The sequence below is a fragment of the Colias eurytheme genome, chromosome 2, assembly GCF_061535395.1.
Source record: "Colias eurytheme isolate Ceu_HAF_F1 chromosome 2, ilColEury1 Martin Lab GWU primary, whole genome shotgun sequence".
NCBI lineage: Eukaryota > Metazoa > Arthropoda > Insecta > Lepidoptera > Pieridae > Colias > Colias eurytheme.
In genome coordinates, this window is record NC_142981.1 from 3699760 (window position 1) to 3721080 (window position 21321).

A 21321-nucleotide genomic window follows, 5' to 3' on the forward strand; every position below is an offset into this window, starting at 1 on the left:
TGATAAAGTCAAAACAACTTTTATTATTTAATAGATATTTATAATGTATTGCATTATATAGAAAAAAGTTATTTCAATATTGTTAAAATTTTTAATTGTGATTGCTTTTTAATGAATGCTTTAGAAATAAAAAACTTATTTTTAAAATGTTATTTATTTTTCACAAATGTAGCACTTATTAGCTAGGCATTAATTATATGATAAAATTAATAATTATCTTTACAATATACAAATTCCTTAAAAAATCCATAAAATATTGGTTTATTTCAAAACATATGTACAATATAACTATCGATACATAACATAATAATATGCCTACATGATATGGGTATGGGCCGTGTAGCTAAGGCACGTGGTATTAGTATTGCATGACACATGTAGGTGTGTATCGGACGTACGTAGCTTACGTGCGTATACGCACATATAACAATTACGTCATTCAAAAATCTCTACTTTTATTCCTAACAATTTCTCAAAAATATCAATATATATGTCCAAATACATAAGCAACTGTTATTCCAAAAAGTGTTAGTTTTCATTGAGAAGCTAGCTAGTTAGGAACTTACAAATTTAAAATGATAAATAAGATTACGACGATAGATGTAATACAATATTAATATTAATAATAAATAATTTACAGAATGACGATTATAATTAATTAATTGTTCGGTATTAACATGTTACAGACTGCCGACGAATTGGGAGTATTTCTGAAACCGCCACCTTATCCATTGCTAATAAAAAATACTCCCGAAAAATGTCAGGCAACTACGTCGACATATATAATAATTATGCATTAAAAATAATTATTCTGAATGATAGTCTGATAGCAAAAAGTAAGATATATTTCCAAATAAAATGCAAACATCACCTCAATTTGTTAATTTCCAAAATTTCTTTGGCAACAAAAAATATCGAAAACTGCATAACAAAAATATATTATAACGATACATGATGGAATGACATAAGCAATGCAATAGCTGCCCTTATATAAATTTAAAAAAAAATGCATCTCAAAAAATAAGCGTAAAATACTACGGTGAAACTTCAATTTATTTAGGTGTTAAGTACGTAAATTTGCAACAAACGAGCGCTTTGATAAACGACGATAGAGGCTTCTGAGCTTAACCTATAAAATATAGAAGCTGATAACTGATCGAGCGACAGAAGATAACTCGAGTCGACATAAAACTAAAGTAAACAAAACAATGTAGCTTTATGTAGGAATGTTAACAGTTTGTAGAGCAATAAAAAGGCAAATTTAACATTTAACGAGAAGCACAGTAACAACAATGCGTTGGAGGCCAGCATTCATTAGCACCACGGGTGTTGGCGACGTCACATATCACAGCTCCGAGCCCGCTTCCTGCCCCGCCTTAAGCGTTCCCTGCATTCGATACCAGTTCTATTTCACTCCTCGGTTATTCTTATTTAAAAAACATTAACTTATTAGCTTTGATTGCAATAAATAGTGAGTTTACTAAACTTCACTTAAATGGCTTAAATCACCTTCATTATCAGAACAATAAGTTTACCAACGTCACTATTTGTTCAGCCAAAGCTTAAAACAAAGAAGTTGAACACAAAAGGAAGAGGTGATCAAATCCGCAAAGTGTACTTCAACAATTGATTTGTACTTTAAAAATCACGACTAAAGATTATAACAAGAGTACACATTGGTAATTCACTATTTGACACATAAACTTAATTATCACTTAATTGGTGTTAATTTACACAACCATGCGTAAGCCCAATAGTTATTATAATAAATACACATTACATTTGTACATTAATTTCTTTGTAAAAAATGGTTTAAGGGCACGGAGACACGCTGAAAACAATTTGGCACCCATTTATCCAAAATGATATACTTCGCAAAAATTCAAAGCGTAAAGACATTATTGCTTTCACTGTAACTTGTAAGGCAAAAAATTATTACATAGTACGCTTAGGCAGTGTTATTTCCTTATTAACGGACTAATTTTCGAATTCTATCAAAAAATTGATTTTAAAATTGTAAACAATCGATAACATTATTTTGGTAGGACCAAAACAAAATATTACCGGTTCGAATTAATTACTCATTCGAATGAGAAGATTTCAGTTTGAGCAAAGTGTGAAATTTCAGTAACACTTATGGCACTCGTATTCGTTAGTATGCACGTAGCAAGGAGTGACTTCAATGTTCTTAATCTATATATTGTGCCCAAATATTCACTTGTATAATAATCAATACACGGACATGGGTGTAACAGCAGCTGCTGTCGCATAACCAGTGCACTTCTGTTAATAAATTCTACTCAATTCCCATCGGCTTATGTGTTTATATTACAAGTGATTACGTATATAATAAAAATGTGTACTTTACGCGATGCGGTTTTCAATTGAATCATAGCTATGGTAATTGACCATCAGTCTCGCGTAAAACTGTTATGAATCTCCAATTCTTTCGTTTCATATTTACAAAACGTCTAAAACTACGAGATAAATAGGTAAGTGACCGAGCTACTGTATAAAAATATATGTTATAGTGGGGTTATAATTCAATTATATTGTCATATGTTACATTCACGAATAGTTCTGTGAGATTTGAGTGTATTTATCGAACCACTTTCAAAGCTAAGCTTTCCCGATAGTAACTCGCTTGCAAAACATTTTAAAGCACAAGTCCGCACCAACAATTTCAAAAACCTATCTTTTCCAAACGCATACCTATATATTACATAATATTATAAAATAAGAAAAAATACAAAATTGTCATAATATCAACACAAATGTAACTACTTATATTTACAAAAGCAAACAAGAAATTGAAACGTTAAAATATACTTTCCAAAAAATTCCATTACGATCTGATCTCCAATGTTGAGGAGTTTGTCATTTAATTTAAGTTCATATAATCATATATTTTAAGTCATATTTCCCATAAACGGGGGAGCTTGAATTTGTTGAGTAATATTTATGTATATATTATAGAAAACATATTATGAGCAAGTGTCATGAACAATAAACGAGAATTAAGTCTTTTCTTTTTAAAATTGACGCTTATAATGTTTAATGTACCGTTTTTCACTAATTGTACAAGATATCATCATAAAGCTTTCTTAGCTATATTCATGTCCAGTATTTTTTATGAATTCAAATAATCAAAATTTTTCCATTATTATTGTATAAAAAATATCTAAACAAATAAATTTTAATTCAAATTAAAAAATTAATTAAAAATTTCTCATCTTCAGATCTATACTTAGTAACTAAATTTAGTACAAAAATCAAACAAAATAAGTACATGAAATAAACTATCACAGCGATAATGCTGATAATAAATTTGGACAAAAATTTGGACGACGGATGAAATCTATGGACTAGGTAAACTGGTATATACACATCTTAAAATATTAAACTTTCTTTCGTAACGGTGACGTAACAATAATAATCATAAGGTAATAACGATTGAATGAAATTAAAAAATGCGACTTAAATATGCCTAAGTCTAACGTGAGGCCTTAATATGCACCAGAGAGTTACGTTATAGTAATAGTCGTAGGCCACGTCGGAATCGTCTTAAATTGAACTAAGGTCGTTTCGTAATGGAGTCGTGACTCCTCGTGAGCGGGTTCATACATATGAAACCCTGATATATCCTGACCGTTTTAAGGGCCGATTTTTCAATGCTTGGATAAAACTTATCCGTCCAATAATATATTACACGATAATATTAAAATGTCACGTAAACTGTCAAATACGGACAATTAGAATACGTTTTTAAAATGGTAGTTTAATACGTCATTCGACGAATAAGTTTTAACCAAGGATTGAAAAATTAGCCCTAAGTAGTATAATTGATATTGATTTAATTGGTATTGGTTGGTATTGGTGGTTGTATCGGTCGAGTCGAGTCACTGTCTCGGGAGCGACGCGTTAGCGGGCAGCGTGGAGCTGCGCTGCGAAGCGTTCATGTACGCTACCTTCAAGTTCGACCGCATTGAATCCCTGGAAAAAAATAAGTATATTGAGTGATAATGTAAATTTAATTTAATTAGAAAGAGTATGTAAACGTAAGTTTACAATCAGATACAAGAAAGTTATGAATTGTTTTTAACGTGATAACGTTTTTAAAATCGTTTTAGTCGGGTGACGTCATGTTCAGACACTTGTCTCACACCAAAACCTCACGAGCGCGATCGCAGTTATAACGAGAGAGAGACGGACCAATCTCCCGTCTCATCTCGAGCACTGCCTCTGCATTATGTTATCACGTAAACATCTCGATCGTAAACCTACTTTACAAACAACCAATTTTTTTTTTATATATTTTTTTTTTCACATTTTTATTAGATGAATTGATACTTTTATTGGAATGATATAAACTCAGAACGACTGAATTTATCATTGTTATCATCATTGGTATTCGAGTTTGAAGAATTACTGATGGTGAGGTGCAAATCGCATGTTGAAAACACTGTCCATGTTAACTTTTTTTCAGTTCATTTTCACTTTTAACACGATCGAAAGTGGTTGTCCAGCAGCAGCTCGCGCGCGCAGTTTCAATTCGATTCAATCATAATGGCGGTTCGGAAGTTAGGTGCAGGTGCGAGTGCGGATGCGCACAGGGCCCTAAACGTCGGATCGTACGATGTTCCGAGTCGCCATTAAGTTTGAACCGTACTGTACCTGGGCGACAGCTTGGTGAGGTCGTGGTTGGTGTGCGCGGCGCGGTAGCCGTAGCGCTGCACGCGGCGGGCGAGGCGCGCCACCCAGCGGCGCTGCTCGGTGGCGGCGGGCGCCAGCAGCAGCAGCTCGCGCGCAGTTACCTGGGCGACAGCTTGGTGAGGTCGTGGTTGGTGTGCGCGGCGCGGTAGCCGTAGCGCTGCACGCGGCGGGCGAGGCGCGCCACCCAGCGGCGCTGCTCGGTGGCGGCGGGCGCCAGCAGCAGCAGCTCGCGCGCAGTTACCTGGGCGACAGCTTGGTGAGGTCGTGGTTGGTGTGCGCGGCGCGGTAGCCGTAGCGCTGCACGCGGCGGGCGAGGCGCGCCACCCAGCGGCGCTGCTCGGTGGCGGCGGGCGCCAGCAGCAGCAGCTCGCGCGCGCGGTCCGCGTGCAGCTTGCACGCCGCCACGCCCTCGCCGCCCGCCTCCGTCACGTGCTCCGCGTGCACCTTCATGCGGCAACCTGAACCGGAACATCATAAAAACATTCAAATTTACATCATAAAAAAATAATCAAGTCCGAAATATTGCAGACGCATTGAAATAGAGTTCAAGTGTAGAAAAAAAGAAATGACAGACTAATTTGCAAAAAAAAATAAATAAAGTAAACTTAGATATTACAAATGTGAACTCACGTCGACACTCGTAGGCCTGCGGCGGACGGAACATGTGCCAGAGCGGGCGCGTGCACACCTCGCACGCGGTCGGGATGTGGTACGTGATGCTGACCAGGTCGTGGCCCTTGTGTTGCACTGTGTTTGCTGTAAGTTTACATTTTTTTTTATAAAAATGAAACAAAATAAATAAAGTCGTGTTGAATAAAATAAATCTGCTTCAACACCACTTCAGTTTATTTTACACAAATAGTAATAGTTTTTTTACGTCCTAAAGTGAAACTTGTATTAACTGCAGCAACTGAAAAGTGCAACAGTTATACAGAGCAGCTACTGTTGTCAGCAGTAACTAAATTTCAGCCACCTACAAGTGCAGCATCTCCAAAGTACAGCAACTATAAAGTGCAGCCACAACAAATTGCAGCAACTCCAAAGTGCGGCAAGTCCGAAGTGCAGCAAATCCAAAGTGCAGCAAAAACAAAGTGCAGCAAAACAAAGTGCGGCAACTCCAACGTGCAGCAGCTCTAACGTGCAGCAGCTAGAAAGTGCAGCAACTCCAAAGTGCAGCAACTCCAAAGTGCAGCATCTCCAAAGTGCAGCAATTCTAAAGTGCAACACTCCCCAAAGTACAACACATCCAAAGTACAACACACGTACCGGCGTGCTCCGCGCCGTCGGCGGGCTGCTCCTGCGCGTCGCCGGGCCGGCGGGCCTCGCCCTCGCCCGCGTACAGCAGCTGGAAGATGCGCGGGATGTCCTTCGCGTCCGCGCGGATCACGTCGCCCTGCGTCACTGAGCGCACGTGGAACACTTTGCTGCAAAAACGGATATTTGGATGTTAGTTTTCTGTGTTTCAAGCTGCTCAAAGTTAAAACAAATGTGATTTACTTGATACTTTTCATTTTATGTAAGTAATCCCCAGACTTATTAGCTGGGCTGAAGTTGGCATTACTATTATGTAGCTCATAATGATAGTTCTTCTTATTGTGGTATAGTGAATATTTTTCGTGTTACGCATCGGATCGCGCTTAACTTGAGTCCCACAGACGGGTACGATAGTTGTACAATTAAATATCAAAATACGACTATTCAAACAATAATTTAAAAATGTAACAAACCAACCTCAAATCCAATATCATCACGGGATCCGTGGTATTCTGCTTATCGTTCTCGCTATTATAGAATATGATCTTCTTGGAGGACACGACGACATACTGCTTCTTCCACCCGTGGCGGCGTATGTTCTGCTTGAAGGGCACAGAGAGCCAGCCCTCGAGGGTCTGTTCGGTTTCCCCGTCTTCCGCGTCGGCGGACGACTGTGAGGCTGTTTCGCTCGTGAGAGCAGCGAGTTTCTCCTTGAGCTGCTCGATTTCCGCGTCTTTGCTGTCCACCTGGAATTTTGAATGAGTTTTTGAAGTGAAAACTTCTTTAGCGGCGTTGGGTATAAAATCTTAAACTCGCGTCAGGACACGTGGCCTGATCGAAAAAGCGTAACACGGACTTTTTTTTTTAGCCCTAGCATGCGTAAAACGGATACCATTCCAAAATATCAAACATGCTGAACGTTAATAATCAAGTTTTCACTTCTGCCGGCACTCCCGGAGTGCAACCCGTCTTTTTTTAAGTACAATAAGTTACGAACACAAAAATTGTTTTATGTTTAATATAAAAAGTAACTGAGATACAATGAAAATTGTTATAAAATTGTTTAAAATTAACATTGAAGATGATTAAGATGGACCACTTATTCTCAGCTGTTTGTTTAAGTTTTTAATGTCAATTTAGACAATTTATAAATAATAATAGTTTAAAAAAAAACTAAAAAACACGCTTTTTATAGAAAACCGAACTAAAAAATAGAAAATTTTATCAAATTATAGTGTATTGTCATCGGTCCTCAATAAATCTACAAAGATTGAAGGAAATCTGGCCGTTTAAAGTAGGTCAAAATCGCGCCCAAAGAAGTCGGTTACAAACAAACATACAGGTGAAGCTAATATAAAGCGTGTAAAAAATTACATGCATAATGTAATTTATTTTAAAGAATATCATAATGGTAAATCTTCTTATATATAAAAATGAATCGCAAAATGTGTTGGTAAGCGCATAACTCGAGAACGGCTGAACCGATTTCGATAATTCTTTTTTTATTATATTCCTTGAAGTACGAGGATGGTTCTTATGTAGAGAAAACGTAAACATGTACCACGGGCGAAGCCGGGGCGGACCGCTAGTTTAATATAAAATTAATTTAGTCCACAATTATAAATGAGATAACACTAAAATAACTTCTCCTGTTAATTTAAATTAAAACGAAAACAAACAATTTAAATAAATAAATATCTATAAATTAATTAATTAGTGACTAATAGAGTAAACCAGGTTTCCTATATTGTTTGAACACGGCTGATTGATAATGGAAGTAATAAATTTTCATATGACTAATGAATGAAACTAAACGCCGTAAATCACTATGGAATATATTAATATACACTCGATTACCATAACAGTAATGACTCATGGTAATGATTAAAGAGACCGATCTACTATTTGCGTATTGATAATTACGTAGTACGGAAACTGTAATTAAATTGAATGCAATACAATTCAATTTTATTTTTGTTTTATTTGTAATTAAAGTGATACCTAATTAACATATAACATATTTGTTAAGTGCATTCATATTTCCGTAAGTTATTATACAATATATCTAACAACATTTTGTGAAATAAGAGATATGAATATTTGGAAAAATAAATAAGAGTACTAAAAGGTCACGTGGCGAAATATTTAAAAGTTAGCATGTAAAAAAAAAGCAGAAAGAAATGGCTTATAGCCCTAAGGCCGATTGTACCCATACAATATCTTTGTACCGACTTTTTTACCGTCTATTTCTTCACTCTGTATAGAATCCATACTATGTAATATTATAAATGCGAAAGTAACTCTGTCTGTCTGTCTGTTACTCAATCACGCCTTAACTACTGAACCAATTTGCATGAAATTTGGTATAGAGATATTTGATACCCGAGAAAGGACATAGGCTACTTTTTAACCTGGGAAATAGGATAGGTTTTATCCCGGAAATCCCACGGGAACGAGAACTATGCGGGTTTTTCTTTGACTGCGCGGGCGAAGCTGCGAATGGAAAGCTAGTTGATAATAAAAAAATTGGTTGCCTGTAAAGTCGGTATACGGGCGAAAGTTTTACGTGACAACGACTTTTTATGTCTGTCTCTCTCGCTCTTAGGCGGGCTAACCATGCCCGAGTGGAAGGAACGCGTGCCTCTCACTCGCTCTCATTGTGAGCGCATAACGTGAGCGGAGCGTAACGCAGTTTCTTCAAGTGTCACCCGGCAAACCAATTTATAAGACGTTGTCACGTCAATACAAGTCCCTCACCTCCATAGCCAGCCGGAGCCTAGTCTGCTGCTCCTCAAGCAGCTGCTGCTGGGACTCCTGCAGGTCCCGCTGGAGCTTCGCAATGTGCTGGTCGGACTTCTCCTTCTCGCGCGTCAGCTCCTGCTGCAGCTTGCGGTAGTCCTTGTCCTTGCGGACCGACATCTTGCTCTTGTTCTTCGTGGACGCCGGGTTCATGTCCTTTCTGTGGACCGAATACAAGGTGGCGGTTTAGTGCAAAGCTTACAATGATAAAAATTACTATATAGAACATAATGTTCTTAGTGGACGCTGGGTTCATGTCCTTCCTGTGGACCGAATACAAGACGGCGGTTTAGTGCGAAGCTTACAATAATAAAAATCAAGTATAAACAAAGTCGCTTTCAATGTCCCTATGTCCCTATTGTATGTTTAAATCTTCAAAACTACGAAATGGATTTTGATGAGGTTTTATTTAATAGATAGATTAATTCTCAAGGAAGGTTTTAGTATATAATTTATTAAGTTTTAGACAAAGCGAGCGAAGCAGCTGATGCATAATGACAAAAATTTTCAACTAAACCAGAACAACTATAAATTCCTCTGTGGCTTTAAAGCAGTTTTTATGTTGACTTGTGAAACAACTTGTTGTAGAAATTTTATGCATTGAATTGAAATAATTCAATTAATTAATAGATCGAAATAAGAGCCTTTTTATTTTTATGCAAAAAATTGCCATAAGCCAGAACCGGACGGACATTACGTCTGATATAGAATTAATAATTCAAAATTAAATCAAGTATGTAATCAAGAATATTGATTATTCAAATTCTCGTAATTCTGGTTGACAATAATTGAAAGAGGTCATTAGACTTTTTGACTCCTTATAATTGTGTCTCTTTATTTATATATATATAGATGGTAGTCTGGAATAAGACCGCCATTATTACATATTTTTGTCTCAATGTATCTTTGTCTTCTATATGTGTTATATTATGTTAATTTTGTTTATCTATCTTTTCTTTATTGTCTAATCTTTGAAATAGACTTTATCCGTGCATTAAAAATAATCTTTTCTTACTACACTAGATTCTGACAACAAAATTTCCTTATACAGTTAATTCCCAACTAAACGTTCCTTATAGTCTATCAAGCTATTACGTACCTGTTCATAATCTCAGCGAGCTTGTTGACGGCCTGCTGCTTGAGCATGATCTCGGAGTTGAGCTTCTTGTTGAGGCGGTCCACGTCGTCCTGCAGCCGCTGCAGCGTCGCCACGCGCTCCGCCAGCGCCGTGCCGCTGCGACGGAGCTCGTCTACCTCCTGACAATGTTATAAGTTACTTTAAAACCATATTCATTGCTTATTTTTGACGTGATAACGTTTTTAAAATAATTTTAGTCGGGTGACATGTTCAGAAACTTGTGTCACACCAAAACCTCACGAGCGCGATCACAGGTATAACAAGAGAGAGACGGACCGATCTCCCGTCTCATCTCGAGCGCTGCCACCAATAAGACGTTATGACGTAAGCATCTCGATCGTAAACCTACTTTACAAACAACCAATTTTTTTAAAGCTGTTGCATAGCTTCTATCGCGGGCCTTGAGCGCGGGGACCGAATCCAGAAATTGCGTAACGAAAAAACCTCACGCTCCCCACTCCGACGGGCACGGAGGTGTGGCTTGAAGGCATAGCATGCGCAATAGCTTTACCGCGGCAGTCCCCGAGTGCCACACGTCTTTTTTTTGAAATGATAACAATATTGTCGTGCAACAATATTTTCTCAAATCGGTTATATTATTTTAAGTTATCACTTCTGACGTCCGTCCTGTCTCGTCCCGAGATGCAAGTCAGACACATCTTTTTTTTGTAAACAGTTTACTCTTAACAGAATTTAGATTTATGGAGATACATGACAAAAATAAAGACCGCTCAAAAGCAATTTCTTTAAAATAACCTTTGCCCTACAGAAATATACATGTAGCGGTCCGCCCCGGCTTCGCCCGTGGTACCTACATGTTTAAACTATCCTATCTCTCAAGTTGGATCGAACTGCACATGGTGTGCGAATTTTATTATAATCCGTTAAGTGGATTAGGAGTCCATTGAGGACAAACATTGTGACACGAGATTTATATATATTAAGATAAGATAGCCATTTTGTCTCCTAACTGTTTCGCACTAAAAGCACATAGAGATCACCTTCCGCTGCAGGTCGATGGTGGCGCGGTTCTCGTGGTCGCGGTCCCGCAGCCCCTGCACGAGCGCGTCGCGCGCCGCCAGCTCGCTGCGGTGCTGCGCCAGCGCCTCGCGCATCTCCAGATCCTTCATCGTCTTCTCCTTTTCTAACTCGCCGACCGTTTCCTCCGCTATTGACCTGAGGGTAGATACTCTTGTTAGTTACATAATTTATACACATTGTTAATGCTTATTACCAATGGTGCTTGTCCCAAAAAAGATATAATTGAGTCAACAAAAGAGAAGATAGATGTAGAGAGACATAATCCAAAATAAAAGTGTCCAGATGATGGCACAGGACTGAAACAATTTCTTAAATCTAAGATAAGACCTTGAAATTTGAAAGTATAATGGGCATATTTAAATTATGAATCAGTAAACGCACTCATGCATTGCTCGTTGTTTTGACTCGTTTTAAGAGGAAGATTTTCAAAACAAACATATTTAAAGGATCTTCCTATTGGCAAGATACATAGTATTTGTGTTCATAATTGGAATGACAAAGGGGTTTGAAACTTTTTGTATGGACGCTGGCATATCGACCTGCCGCCATTTTGATTTTTTTTCAAAATCGCGGCGCACGATTAAAGTGGTATGTATGGATAGAGGACACATAGACGAACAAAAAATGTCTCATAACATAGTACCCTAAAGCGTCACATTACCGAGATATTTGGAGGTAAATATTCACTTATGAGTACAACGACAAACACTAAAAATAGACTTATTACGTGTCTATATGCATAATATTATCTCCAAATAATCACTCCCAGGTAGATTATTATTATTACAGGAAGAAATTAGGTATTCATTACATTACTTACATTTTTATGTAATGTATGTATGTTTTTATGTAATGAATGTACCTACTTTCTTCTAATAAACTGTTAATTAATAATAATCTACCTGGGAGTGATTATTTGGAGATAATATTATGCATATAGACACGTAATAAGTCAATTTTTAGTGTTTGTCGTTGTACTCATAAGTGAATATTTACCTCCAAATATCTCGGTAACGTGACGCTTTAGGGTACTATGATATTAGACATTTTTTGTTTGTCTATGTATCCTCTATCCATGCATACAACTTTAATCGTGCGCCGCGATTTTGAAAAAAAATCAAAATGGCGGCCGGGTTGATATGCCAGAAAGTTTCAATGCCCTTTATTTGGAGAATTAGGCGAATCTCAAATTATCTCAAGCGTATTTATAAACTGAATTCCACCATGACAAAGAGTCCTAATTACCCGATTACACCTCTCAAATTACCTGTGAAAATTGAAACCTAATCTGTAATAGGCCTTACCTGGCAATCGCCTCCGAGTCCGCCCTGGCGATGGCCAGTTGCAGCTGATGCATGAGACTGGCCCGCTCCTGCTCGAGGTCGCGGTTCGCACGCGCGCTCTCGTCGAGCTGCGAGCGGGCGTCGTTCGCCTGCGTGCGATACATCACGCAGTAGTGCTGCTCGCTCTCGAGCTGGGAGCGTAACTCCTCGCTCTGCAAGATAAACCCTTTGCTATAGCGAAATACATATAGGGAATATCCGAAAAACATATTCGGAAAAATACAAAAAATATAAAAATACACGAACTAACCCTGATTAGGGATCTTAGATAAGAAAACCATATTGCGAATGCCCATTAAACATATTCGGAAAAATACAAAGTCGATAGATATGAAGCAACCCTGCATAGATATCTTAATAGACTTAATAATTATTCCTGGTGACATTCCTAGGTTATTAACACCAGTGTTATGCACTTACTGTATACATATAGGTAATTGTGAAAAACAAATCCGGGTATATGCATGATCTAATAGTTAAATCAAAACTTAAATATCGCAAATACAATCGTATAATGTTTTAAAGAATAAAGACTCTTTAAACATAATTAGTGAGATATATTAAGGAAAAAAAAGTAAATAAAATAAATGTTGGTTCGTACAATTATGACCATCATTTGGAATTATTTAACGGTCAACGAAAACATAATATAACGAGACGGGTCAAAAGGCAAAGGCTTTAATTATCATTCCTTTTAGAATTATTTTTATCAGATATATCTTATACGTCAAATAATATCTTGCGTAACGACGGTTCATTGACTTCTTTTTTTCTTACAAATTAAATTTTGATGTGAACAAACGCTAAGCCGAGCGTGAAGCATAACAACTAAAAATTATCATTTAAATTTTGTTTAAAAATCATTCTCATCTAACACGCGAATCTGAAGGAATGCAATATCAATCAACTATCTCAATAGTCAACACCCAATTAAAATTTTATACTTATCCAATGTGCATTAACCTTAACATTATATATCAGAAATAATCAATTCCGTTTATTTAAAACGTGTACAAATGTTCCATACTGAATATAGAAAAAAACATACAGAAAATGTGTCCTTTCTTACTCTACCATAATATCATATAAGTAGATAAAATATTGAAAATTGAAACTACAATAGTTAAAGGAATATGTATTTCGATGTCTTCTTTTATCGGTTGAATAAATGAGATAAAAAAACGTAATTAACTAAAATATTACTGTCACAAGAAATCCTAAATTCACTAAATTCATTATACCTACAAAACAAACAAGCTCACTTCATTGCTTAAATACAAAACTATTCAATAAAAATTCATCTTCAATGAAACGCAACAGTTAATAAAAATAGACGCGGCATTGTTGGAGTGTTTTTATCAATTAAGATGACGATTGTTTAGTCAGTTGAATGTCATGCTTGTGTAATTCAATATCAACTTTATAAACGCCATAGAACAAATTGAACACAATAAGAATACGTATTATGTAAATATAAACTTGATTCTATGATAATATCGCGACAAGATGAGCAGGAAATGAAATTACAGACATTCCTTTTCAACTATACGATATTGTTAGATTTTTATTGGCCTGCCTCGTTAGTTCAATGATGTATGTTAAATGAGAACGAGAAATTAATAGAAATAACGATGTACGCGAATATTGTATTATATTCAATTAGTTTGATCTTTGTATTTCCGTATAAACACAAATTTAAATTAAATGTCGTAATTAAAGATTTACGAATAAAGCAATGTGTACTTGAACAAATTTGTTTTTATTCAATGTACATGAACAATTATTGTGTTTATCAACACTACAGCCAGAGAATGTTTTGATAGGATTGAAAATGTTTATGAGGCTCACGAGAAAAACAGCTTATTAAATAGTACATTGAAGTACGATGGACACATTGGGAATTCGATTACTAAGAAAATTAACTGCAAACAATACAAAAAATCTGCTAGATCAAGATATCATGTTAAAAATAACCCCAATTCCAAGAAGAATTTGTCGATAAGAACTAAGAGTACTTATTCTATGAAAGAAGTCAAGAAAGAACGCCTTGATAATTTGATTTAAAATTCTATTAGTAGCTAATAATGAGACGCAACTATCGCAATTAACACAAATATAATTACATAGCTAATTAAATAGTATTTCATTAATAGGTCACAGACACAGTGGGCATATCATGTGACCCCTGCACACTGCACTACATCATTTTTGTCAGTCGGCAGGAATACTTCGGATGTACTTTCTCCGTAAGATAAGGGTATCGCTTGACTAATTGCAAACACAAATTAAACAACGCATACTACGGCATGCAATGTGTTATCTCAATATCTGTTAGACATATTTTCAAGTGACATGCATTTCAATTGACTTGAGAAATTATTGCTAGACATAATTCAATTGCCTATCGTAAACAATTATTATATTTGGTAGTTTGAGTAATTGCTTTTTAATGCCTCCAAAGTTTCTTTAATTTAAATAACCATTAATAATAAAAAAATAAAACAGATGAGTTAATGGTCGATTGCTTTGATGAAATAAAAACATTGTGACAAATATTATGAAAGATCAACGCAAATAAGAATAGAAGTGTTATAATATATAGACGGCTGGAAAATTTTTCAGTTATTAATATTATCCGCAGTAAGACATAATCGAACAAAGGTTAACAAAAATAGAATTTAGAATCAGCAAGTTATTGACTTGATTTTTATGGTTTCTGCAATGCAATGCGATTTGTTGAGATTTAATTCCATTGAATCGACCGTATAATAATTAAACATGCCGCAAATTTTTCGTCACTTTCAGGATTCGTGTTAATTTTAAGTGTAACATCAACGACATTCCCTGTAATGGGATAATATTTCATTATAACAATGACTTGAACTTACACGTAACCGCTGTTTGACGTACCACGCATGGTATTTTGCATATAAGGTAAATGTTTGTTTGTGTGTGTCGAATATGCCGGTTGGACAGTGAGTCAGTGTGTCGTAACGGCGAAGGACAGTCTTTTTCGGCGTGATGAGACTATTATTAATTCATAGAATACTAAAAGCGCAACCGATTATGAAATAATCGTATTAATTGCTGACATCTTTATTTTTTTACAAATGCATCGTTTACGTGCCAACAAAGAAATAAATTTGAGTCGCTAAGAATTGAATTCCTAGAATAAAAAGATAATATGACGTAATCAGAAGCTGTTCGATACAAAAGTTTCGTTTAAAAATAATTCTCGGTTTTATCGAAATCTATACATTAATGCGAAGAAGCAACAAGGATCATTTTTCTATCATTGATGATGTTATCTTTATTGCAGAATGTAATAAGCTTATTTACATAATAACATATGATAGAACTAGTTGTTTTTATAACTTAACAACAAACGTAATGTATGAAGTCATTCGTTAGTAAATCTACATAATTAAAAACCTAGAAAATCTCTAATGTAATAACTATAAATAATGTTTATTTGCTCATTGAATTGTCTAAACTCTCCGTATATTTATTTATTCGTTTATGCACAGTAAAGCTGCGGGGCAAACGCGTCACCTGGTGATCGGTGACAACGTTATTGTTCTAGTAGCCAAACAAGAATGCAACTATAAGCAAAAAATGAAATATTGAAAGAAGAAAATATAAAGAAATTTCTGTACCAAGGAAGCAATTTAAAGTATTTCCTCAAAAACATAGGGAAATAACTGTAACAATAAGGAAACTTGTCATATAGGGGCCATTTAGTTTGAAATTCTTTCATAACGCTTAGTTCACTTGTACTTCATTCCATTTTTTCTGTTCATATAATAGCAGACGAAAGCTTTTAATTTACTAGAAGTGACATAATTTCAAAAACTCTTGTTATCTTAGGGCCGATCTTTCAATGCTTGGATAAAACTTATCCGTCCAATAAAGTATTACACGATAATATTAAAATGTCACGTAAACTGCCAAATACGGGCAATTAGAATACGTTTTTAAAATGGTAGTTTTATACATTATTCGACGAATAAGTTTTATCCAAGCATTGAAAAATCGGCCCTAAATGGGACTCGCAGAATACATAACTCGAACACCTGTAAAACATAGCATAAAGCCCGTTGCACAGTCTCGCACTCACCCTCGCGTAGTGCATGTCGCGCTCCGCGCTGGCGGCCGCCAGCTTCTCGGTGGCGTCGTGCAGCGCGGACCGCACCGCGTGCAGGTCGCGCGCGCGCGCGTCGCGCTCCGCCGCGGCCGCGCGGGCCGCGCTCTCCGCCGCGGCGGTCTCCGAGCTGGCGGACAGGCGGGCCGCGCGCTCTTGCTCTAGTGCAGCTTGTAAACCAGCCACCTGCGGGATGCACTCTTTTGTTATCTATTTATATCCAAATAGCTGTTCCCCGCGGTTTCACCCGCATTGCTCCGCCCCTGTTGGTCTTAGCGTGATCATATATAGCCTATAGCCTTCATCGATAAATGGGCTATCTAACACCGAAATATTTTTTCAAATCGGACCAGTAGTTCCCGAGATTAGCGCGTTCAAACAAACAAACAATCAAACAAACAAACTCTTCAGCTTTATAATATTAGTATAGATATTACCAATATGTACAATGAAAGATTTAAACGTTCAACTTTAAGAAACTGTAATATGCACTATGTAAAATGTATGTATGTATGATAGATGTACATTTTTTTTTATAATAGATATAGTGCTATAAAATAGCTCCGAAGCTCCGAATACAAAGATTGCATGAATTTATACATATTTATTTGCACTTGCAACTGTTTTGTATTCTATTTGTTTAGCATTTATGAACAAGAAATTGCTTGGTCAATAAATATCATCATATCGAGTGTAGCTTATGGCTGCAGATTGAAAGGATCATTCCTAATCAATCAAGCCACAAACAACCAAGTGGTATGAACCACATTTCGGTAAAATTTATGCTGTACATTTTTGGAAAAAGAGCAATTATCATTTCCATGCAGTTCCTTAAGTTTATCATAAACATGTAATGCAGGGCTGACACTCAAAACACATTACATATAATTTATATTATATTTATATGTATAAATCCAATTAAATCATAAAAACATTTATGTAGATAATAATACGAATAATAAGATCTTAAAAATTCATCATGTAAAAAGTAATAGTAAAATTAAAATATGTTAATAAATATTATTTATTATGTTAACCCAAATATATTTTTGGTATTATTTGTGGTATATTAATAAGTAATGTATGAATTGAAAATACTTCCCCATATTACTCACAAATAACAATTACCTTTTCACTTTCCTGTCTGTGTTCTCCCTCAAGTTTCTGCAACCTCTGTTGCATCTGCCTGTAGTCTACATTCAGCATGGACATCTGGCGATCTTTCTCTTGAGAGCCAGCTTCCGCTCGCTGCCTTGCTGTCTTCTCTTCATTCAACTTGCCTTGTAATGCTGTTGGATGAACAATCGCATGATCCACGTCTAAGTACCGTGAGAAATGTAAAATTTCAGTTATAAAACTTATACAAGGGAATAAACTAATGCAAACATAATGTAATGATATGGATTAATTATAAAATTTTGTTCTTACATAGCAAATGGACAATACCTGTATATATTTTCTCCAAGGTTCCTGAGGCATGCAAAATAGGAAATGATTAAGGTACAATGTTAATGGAGTTTAATGGAACTTGCCATGTTCTATTTAGCATAGTTCTAATGAATGGGATTTTAGCACATAAATACAGTTTACATTAATGTTAAAGTCTTACCTTTGACTAGCTCCAAGTTTGCTTCCTGCTTGGAAAGCAATTGAGATCTTTGGGTCTCCTGATGAGCCCGCACTTCTTGTTGGTAAAGATGTTGTGACGTTCTCAGGTCATGTGCTAAAGAAGTGCATTCCTTCTCTAATGAAGAAACACGCTCAGAGAGCTGCCTATTGTCTGTTAATATTTGGTTAATCCTCATTGATGATCTTTCTAGCTCTGAATGTGCAGCATTTAACCTATTAGTAGCTTCAGAAACGGAAGCGTCCGAACGTTGCTTAGCAGCCTTGACAGAACCGAGCTCCTCAGATAAAGCACCACATTCTCTCTCTAAAGCGTCTCGCTGCGCCCTAAGGCTCGCCACCGTACCATCACTCGCAGCAGCGGCCGCAGCTTGAGCTGCACTTAACTCCGCAGCCTGTTTTCGTGATTTTGCTGCTGCCTCAGATTCTTGTTTCAATTTTTCGCGCATCTCTGTTAATTGTTTCTCCAATGCATTAATTTTTTCATTATAAATTTGCAAACTACTCATTTCCTTGACTCTCTTACTTTGCTCCTCTTCGAGACGCCGTTTTATATCACTATAATTTATTTCGGCCTTTCTTCTGGAATCCGCTTCTATTTCTGCTTTGCGTTGTATTTCTTTAAGATCATGTTTTAATAAAGCCAGTTCTTTATCTGTGTCAGCGATAATTTTCTTGTTTCTCATTTCTCTTTGTGACATGTCTTCTAATTGATTACAAAGCATTACTTGTCTATCTTCTAATTTCCTTCTTGAATCTCGTTCTCTCTCCAATAACTTTTCTAATTGAAGTATAGCTTCAGAACCCACATTATTAATATGATTATTTGAAATTGTATCCACCACATCGGCTGGTTTTATTCGACCACCACATATCTGATAATCACCATTATAAGTGAAACCAACAAAGGGCAAATGGTTTCCTACGAAGGCCTTTGGCACAGGAAAAGATTCATCTAAGGCATCCGACTTTTCAATGTCATCAAAGTTTCTAGTATCATCATCACTAGACAATTCTGGAACAACAGGTGGCACTGAATCTCGAAGATTTTCAAAACTCCATTGGTCATTTATGAAGAAGGGATGTTGCTTGATTTCATCTACACTGTTTTTACCCAGTCTTTTTACCCTGTCAGTCAACAAACCTCTTATAAGAGATTTGGCTTCTTTTGAAATGTCTATATCATCTGGAAACTGCAAAGAATTTCTGTGGTCCATAATTTTGCCATAAGTACCCACTAAGCTGTCAGCATAAAAAGGTGGATCACCTATTAACATTTCATAAAGAAATATCCCAACTGCCCACCAGTCACATTCACGACCATATACCCCTTCACCATTCTGGGATTGTAGCACTTCAGGTGATATGTAATCAGGTGTACCGACAGCATTGCTAGCACGCACAAGTCCATCTGGGCCCATTCTCATACATGTACCAAAGTCTGCCAATTTTAAATGGCCATATTTGTCAATCAGCATGTTATCAGGTTTAACATCTCTATGAACAAAACCCATTCCATGAATTACATTTAATGCAAGTACTATCTCCATAGTGTAAAATTTAGCCCATTTTTCAGGTATATCATAATTAGACATAAGGCTAACTAAATCACCACCTGGCATGTAATCCATAACCATATACAGGTATTTATGGTCTTGAAATGCAAAATGCAGTTTTAAAATCCATTCAGAATTTGCATGTGCCATGATGTGTCTTTCCTCCCAGAAAAAAGTAGAATCTGATCTTTTTATCATTTCTACTTTGCTTAATAGTTTCATAGCATATACCAATCGAGTTGATTTATGTCTGACTAGTTGAACTTCACCAAATGCTCCACGACCAATTACTTTAATAAGATCAAAATCAGCTGCTTTCATACGCAGATCTACTATTTCTGATGCAAATTCCTCATCTGCAACAAATTATTAATTATCAAAGCTACAATCAGTAGGTTATAACCTACAAATATTGTTGAAAGATTGTCAGATGACAATTTATTATAGAATAATATATCATGATAACATCAAAATCTCATACAAACTCAGTAATTTTATGATTGTTTACAAAATCTATACTATCAAGGCAATTATATTTACTTATTATTTTCATGCAGTTTTTCTTTCCCCAATATCTCAAGTAATAAAAACACTGAATGAAAAATGTGTTATGTATATTGTATAAGATATAAAAGCACTTACATCTACTCGTGTATGCTTCGACATTTTTCATACGTCGAATGGCCGGATGATCACAGTCCGATATCAGTGCTGTGACGGTGTCTAGCAGACAGTCCACGTTGCCGGTTGAGCGAGGGTCGCACAGCCTCTCTTCCAGCAAACGTAGACGTCGCATACGCTCTTCATCCTTTACTGTCCCCATGCTGAACTCTGTCTCTGACCCCTTGAGACACTAAACGCCACCGCACATTCTCCAGATCACTACTCCGAAGAAAAACACTATTCGCATAACGACACATCAACAGCTGGATAGTCTTTTAGTCGTGTTGTGAAAACAATATGAACAAGTTACTGTTTTGTGAACAACCTATGTTTCATTATCGAAAAATTTTCTTGCAAACTTAGAATGACAGCAGATAAAGGTGGTTCTCACAACAAAGCATATGTACGTTTACAAACATAATAAACCGAAATTTAATTCATCAGCACGTTCCATTTGATTGGAAGAGTATAAAAACACAAATATACTTTATTTCTTGGCACAACATTGAACAAAATGAAAAATTTGATGAAAAGTTATCACCGCTTCGTTGACGAACGATGATCGGACAATAACTTGAAGTTAGCAATGCATTGGCCATTGCGATTTGCTAATTTGCAATGGCGACTGATTTTTTGAGAACTTGTAATTTTAACATTCTTAGGTAAAACTAATTAGTTAAAAATATTGATCTAAGTTCTACGTAAATGTAAATATTTTATAGCTGGATGAAATAAAAATATTTTTTTTATTAAAACATGAACTTAAATAAGGGTGCATGTTCATTGCAAATAATTTTTCTTATCACTATAGCCTCTTTTTATGTAAATTTTAGGATAGTTAAATTTATTGGTCCGAAAACATATTTATTACATTACAATATAAATACAGAAAATAAATATGTAATATGTTTATTTTCTGTTATCTTTATTATGACTATAAGTCAAGCTATAAGTCAAAGAAAAACATTAATGATGCATCTTCTCTGATTTTCATAAATAAATTAGAATTTTATTTTTATTCCGTTTATGCATAAGTAACAAATATTA

General features: G+C 36.0%; 1 protein-coding gene across 2 annotated transcripts; it reads right to left on the reverse strand.

Moving 5' to 3' along the window:
- Nucleotides 1–3229: 3229 nt before the first annotated feature.
- On the reverse strand, nucleotides 3230–20839 carry Rok (Rho associated coiled-coil containing protein kinase). Of its 2 annotated transcripts, XM_090111161.1 has the most exons (13): nucleotides 20254–20839; nucleotides 18039–19967; nucleotides 17558–17718; nucleotides 16406–16615; nucleotides 12250–12440; nucleotides 10906–11080; nucleotides 9866–10023; nucleotides 8725–8926; nucleotides 6445–6713; nucleotides 5980–6137; nucleotides 5344–5469; nucleotides 4955–5171; nucleotides 3230–3993 (listed from the first exon to the last, which is right to left on the reverse strand). In XM_090111161.1, the coding sequence occupies exons 1-13, from the start codon at nucleotides 20432–20434 to the stop codon at nucleotides 3900–3902; spliced, it is 4071 nt and encodes a 1356-aa protein (XP_089967287.1). In that variant the 5' UTR covers nucleotides 20435–20839; the 3' UTR covers nucleotides 3230–3899. The 2 variants fall into 2 exon arrangements, with proteins under 2 accessions (XP_089967287.1, XP_089967280.1); XM_090111154.1 differs by lacking the exon at nucleotides 3230–3993 and having other exon boundaries at nucleotides 4936–5171; nucleotides 17558–17748.
- Between the last annotated feature and the right edge of the window lie 482 nt (nucleotides 20840–21321).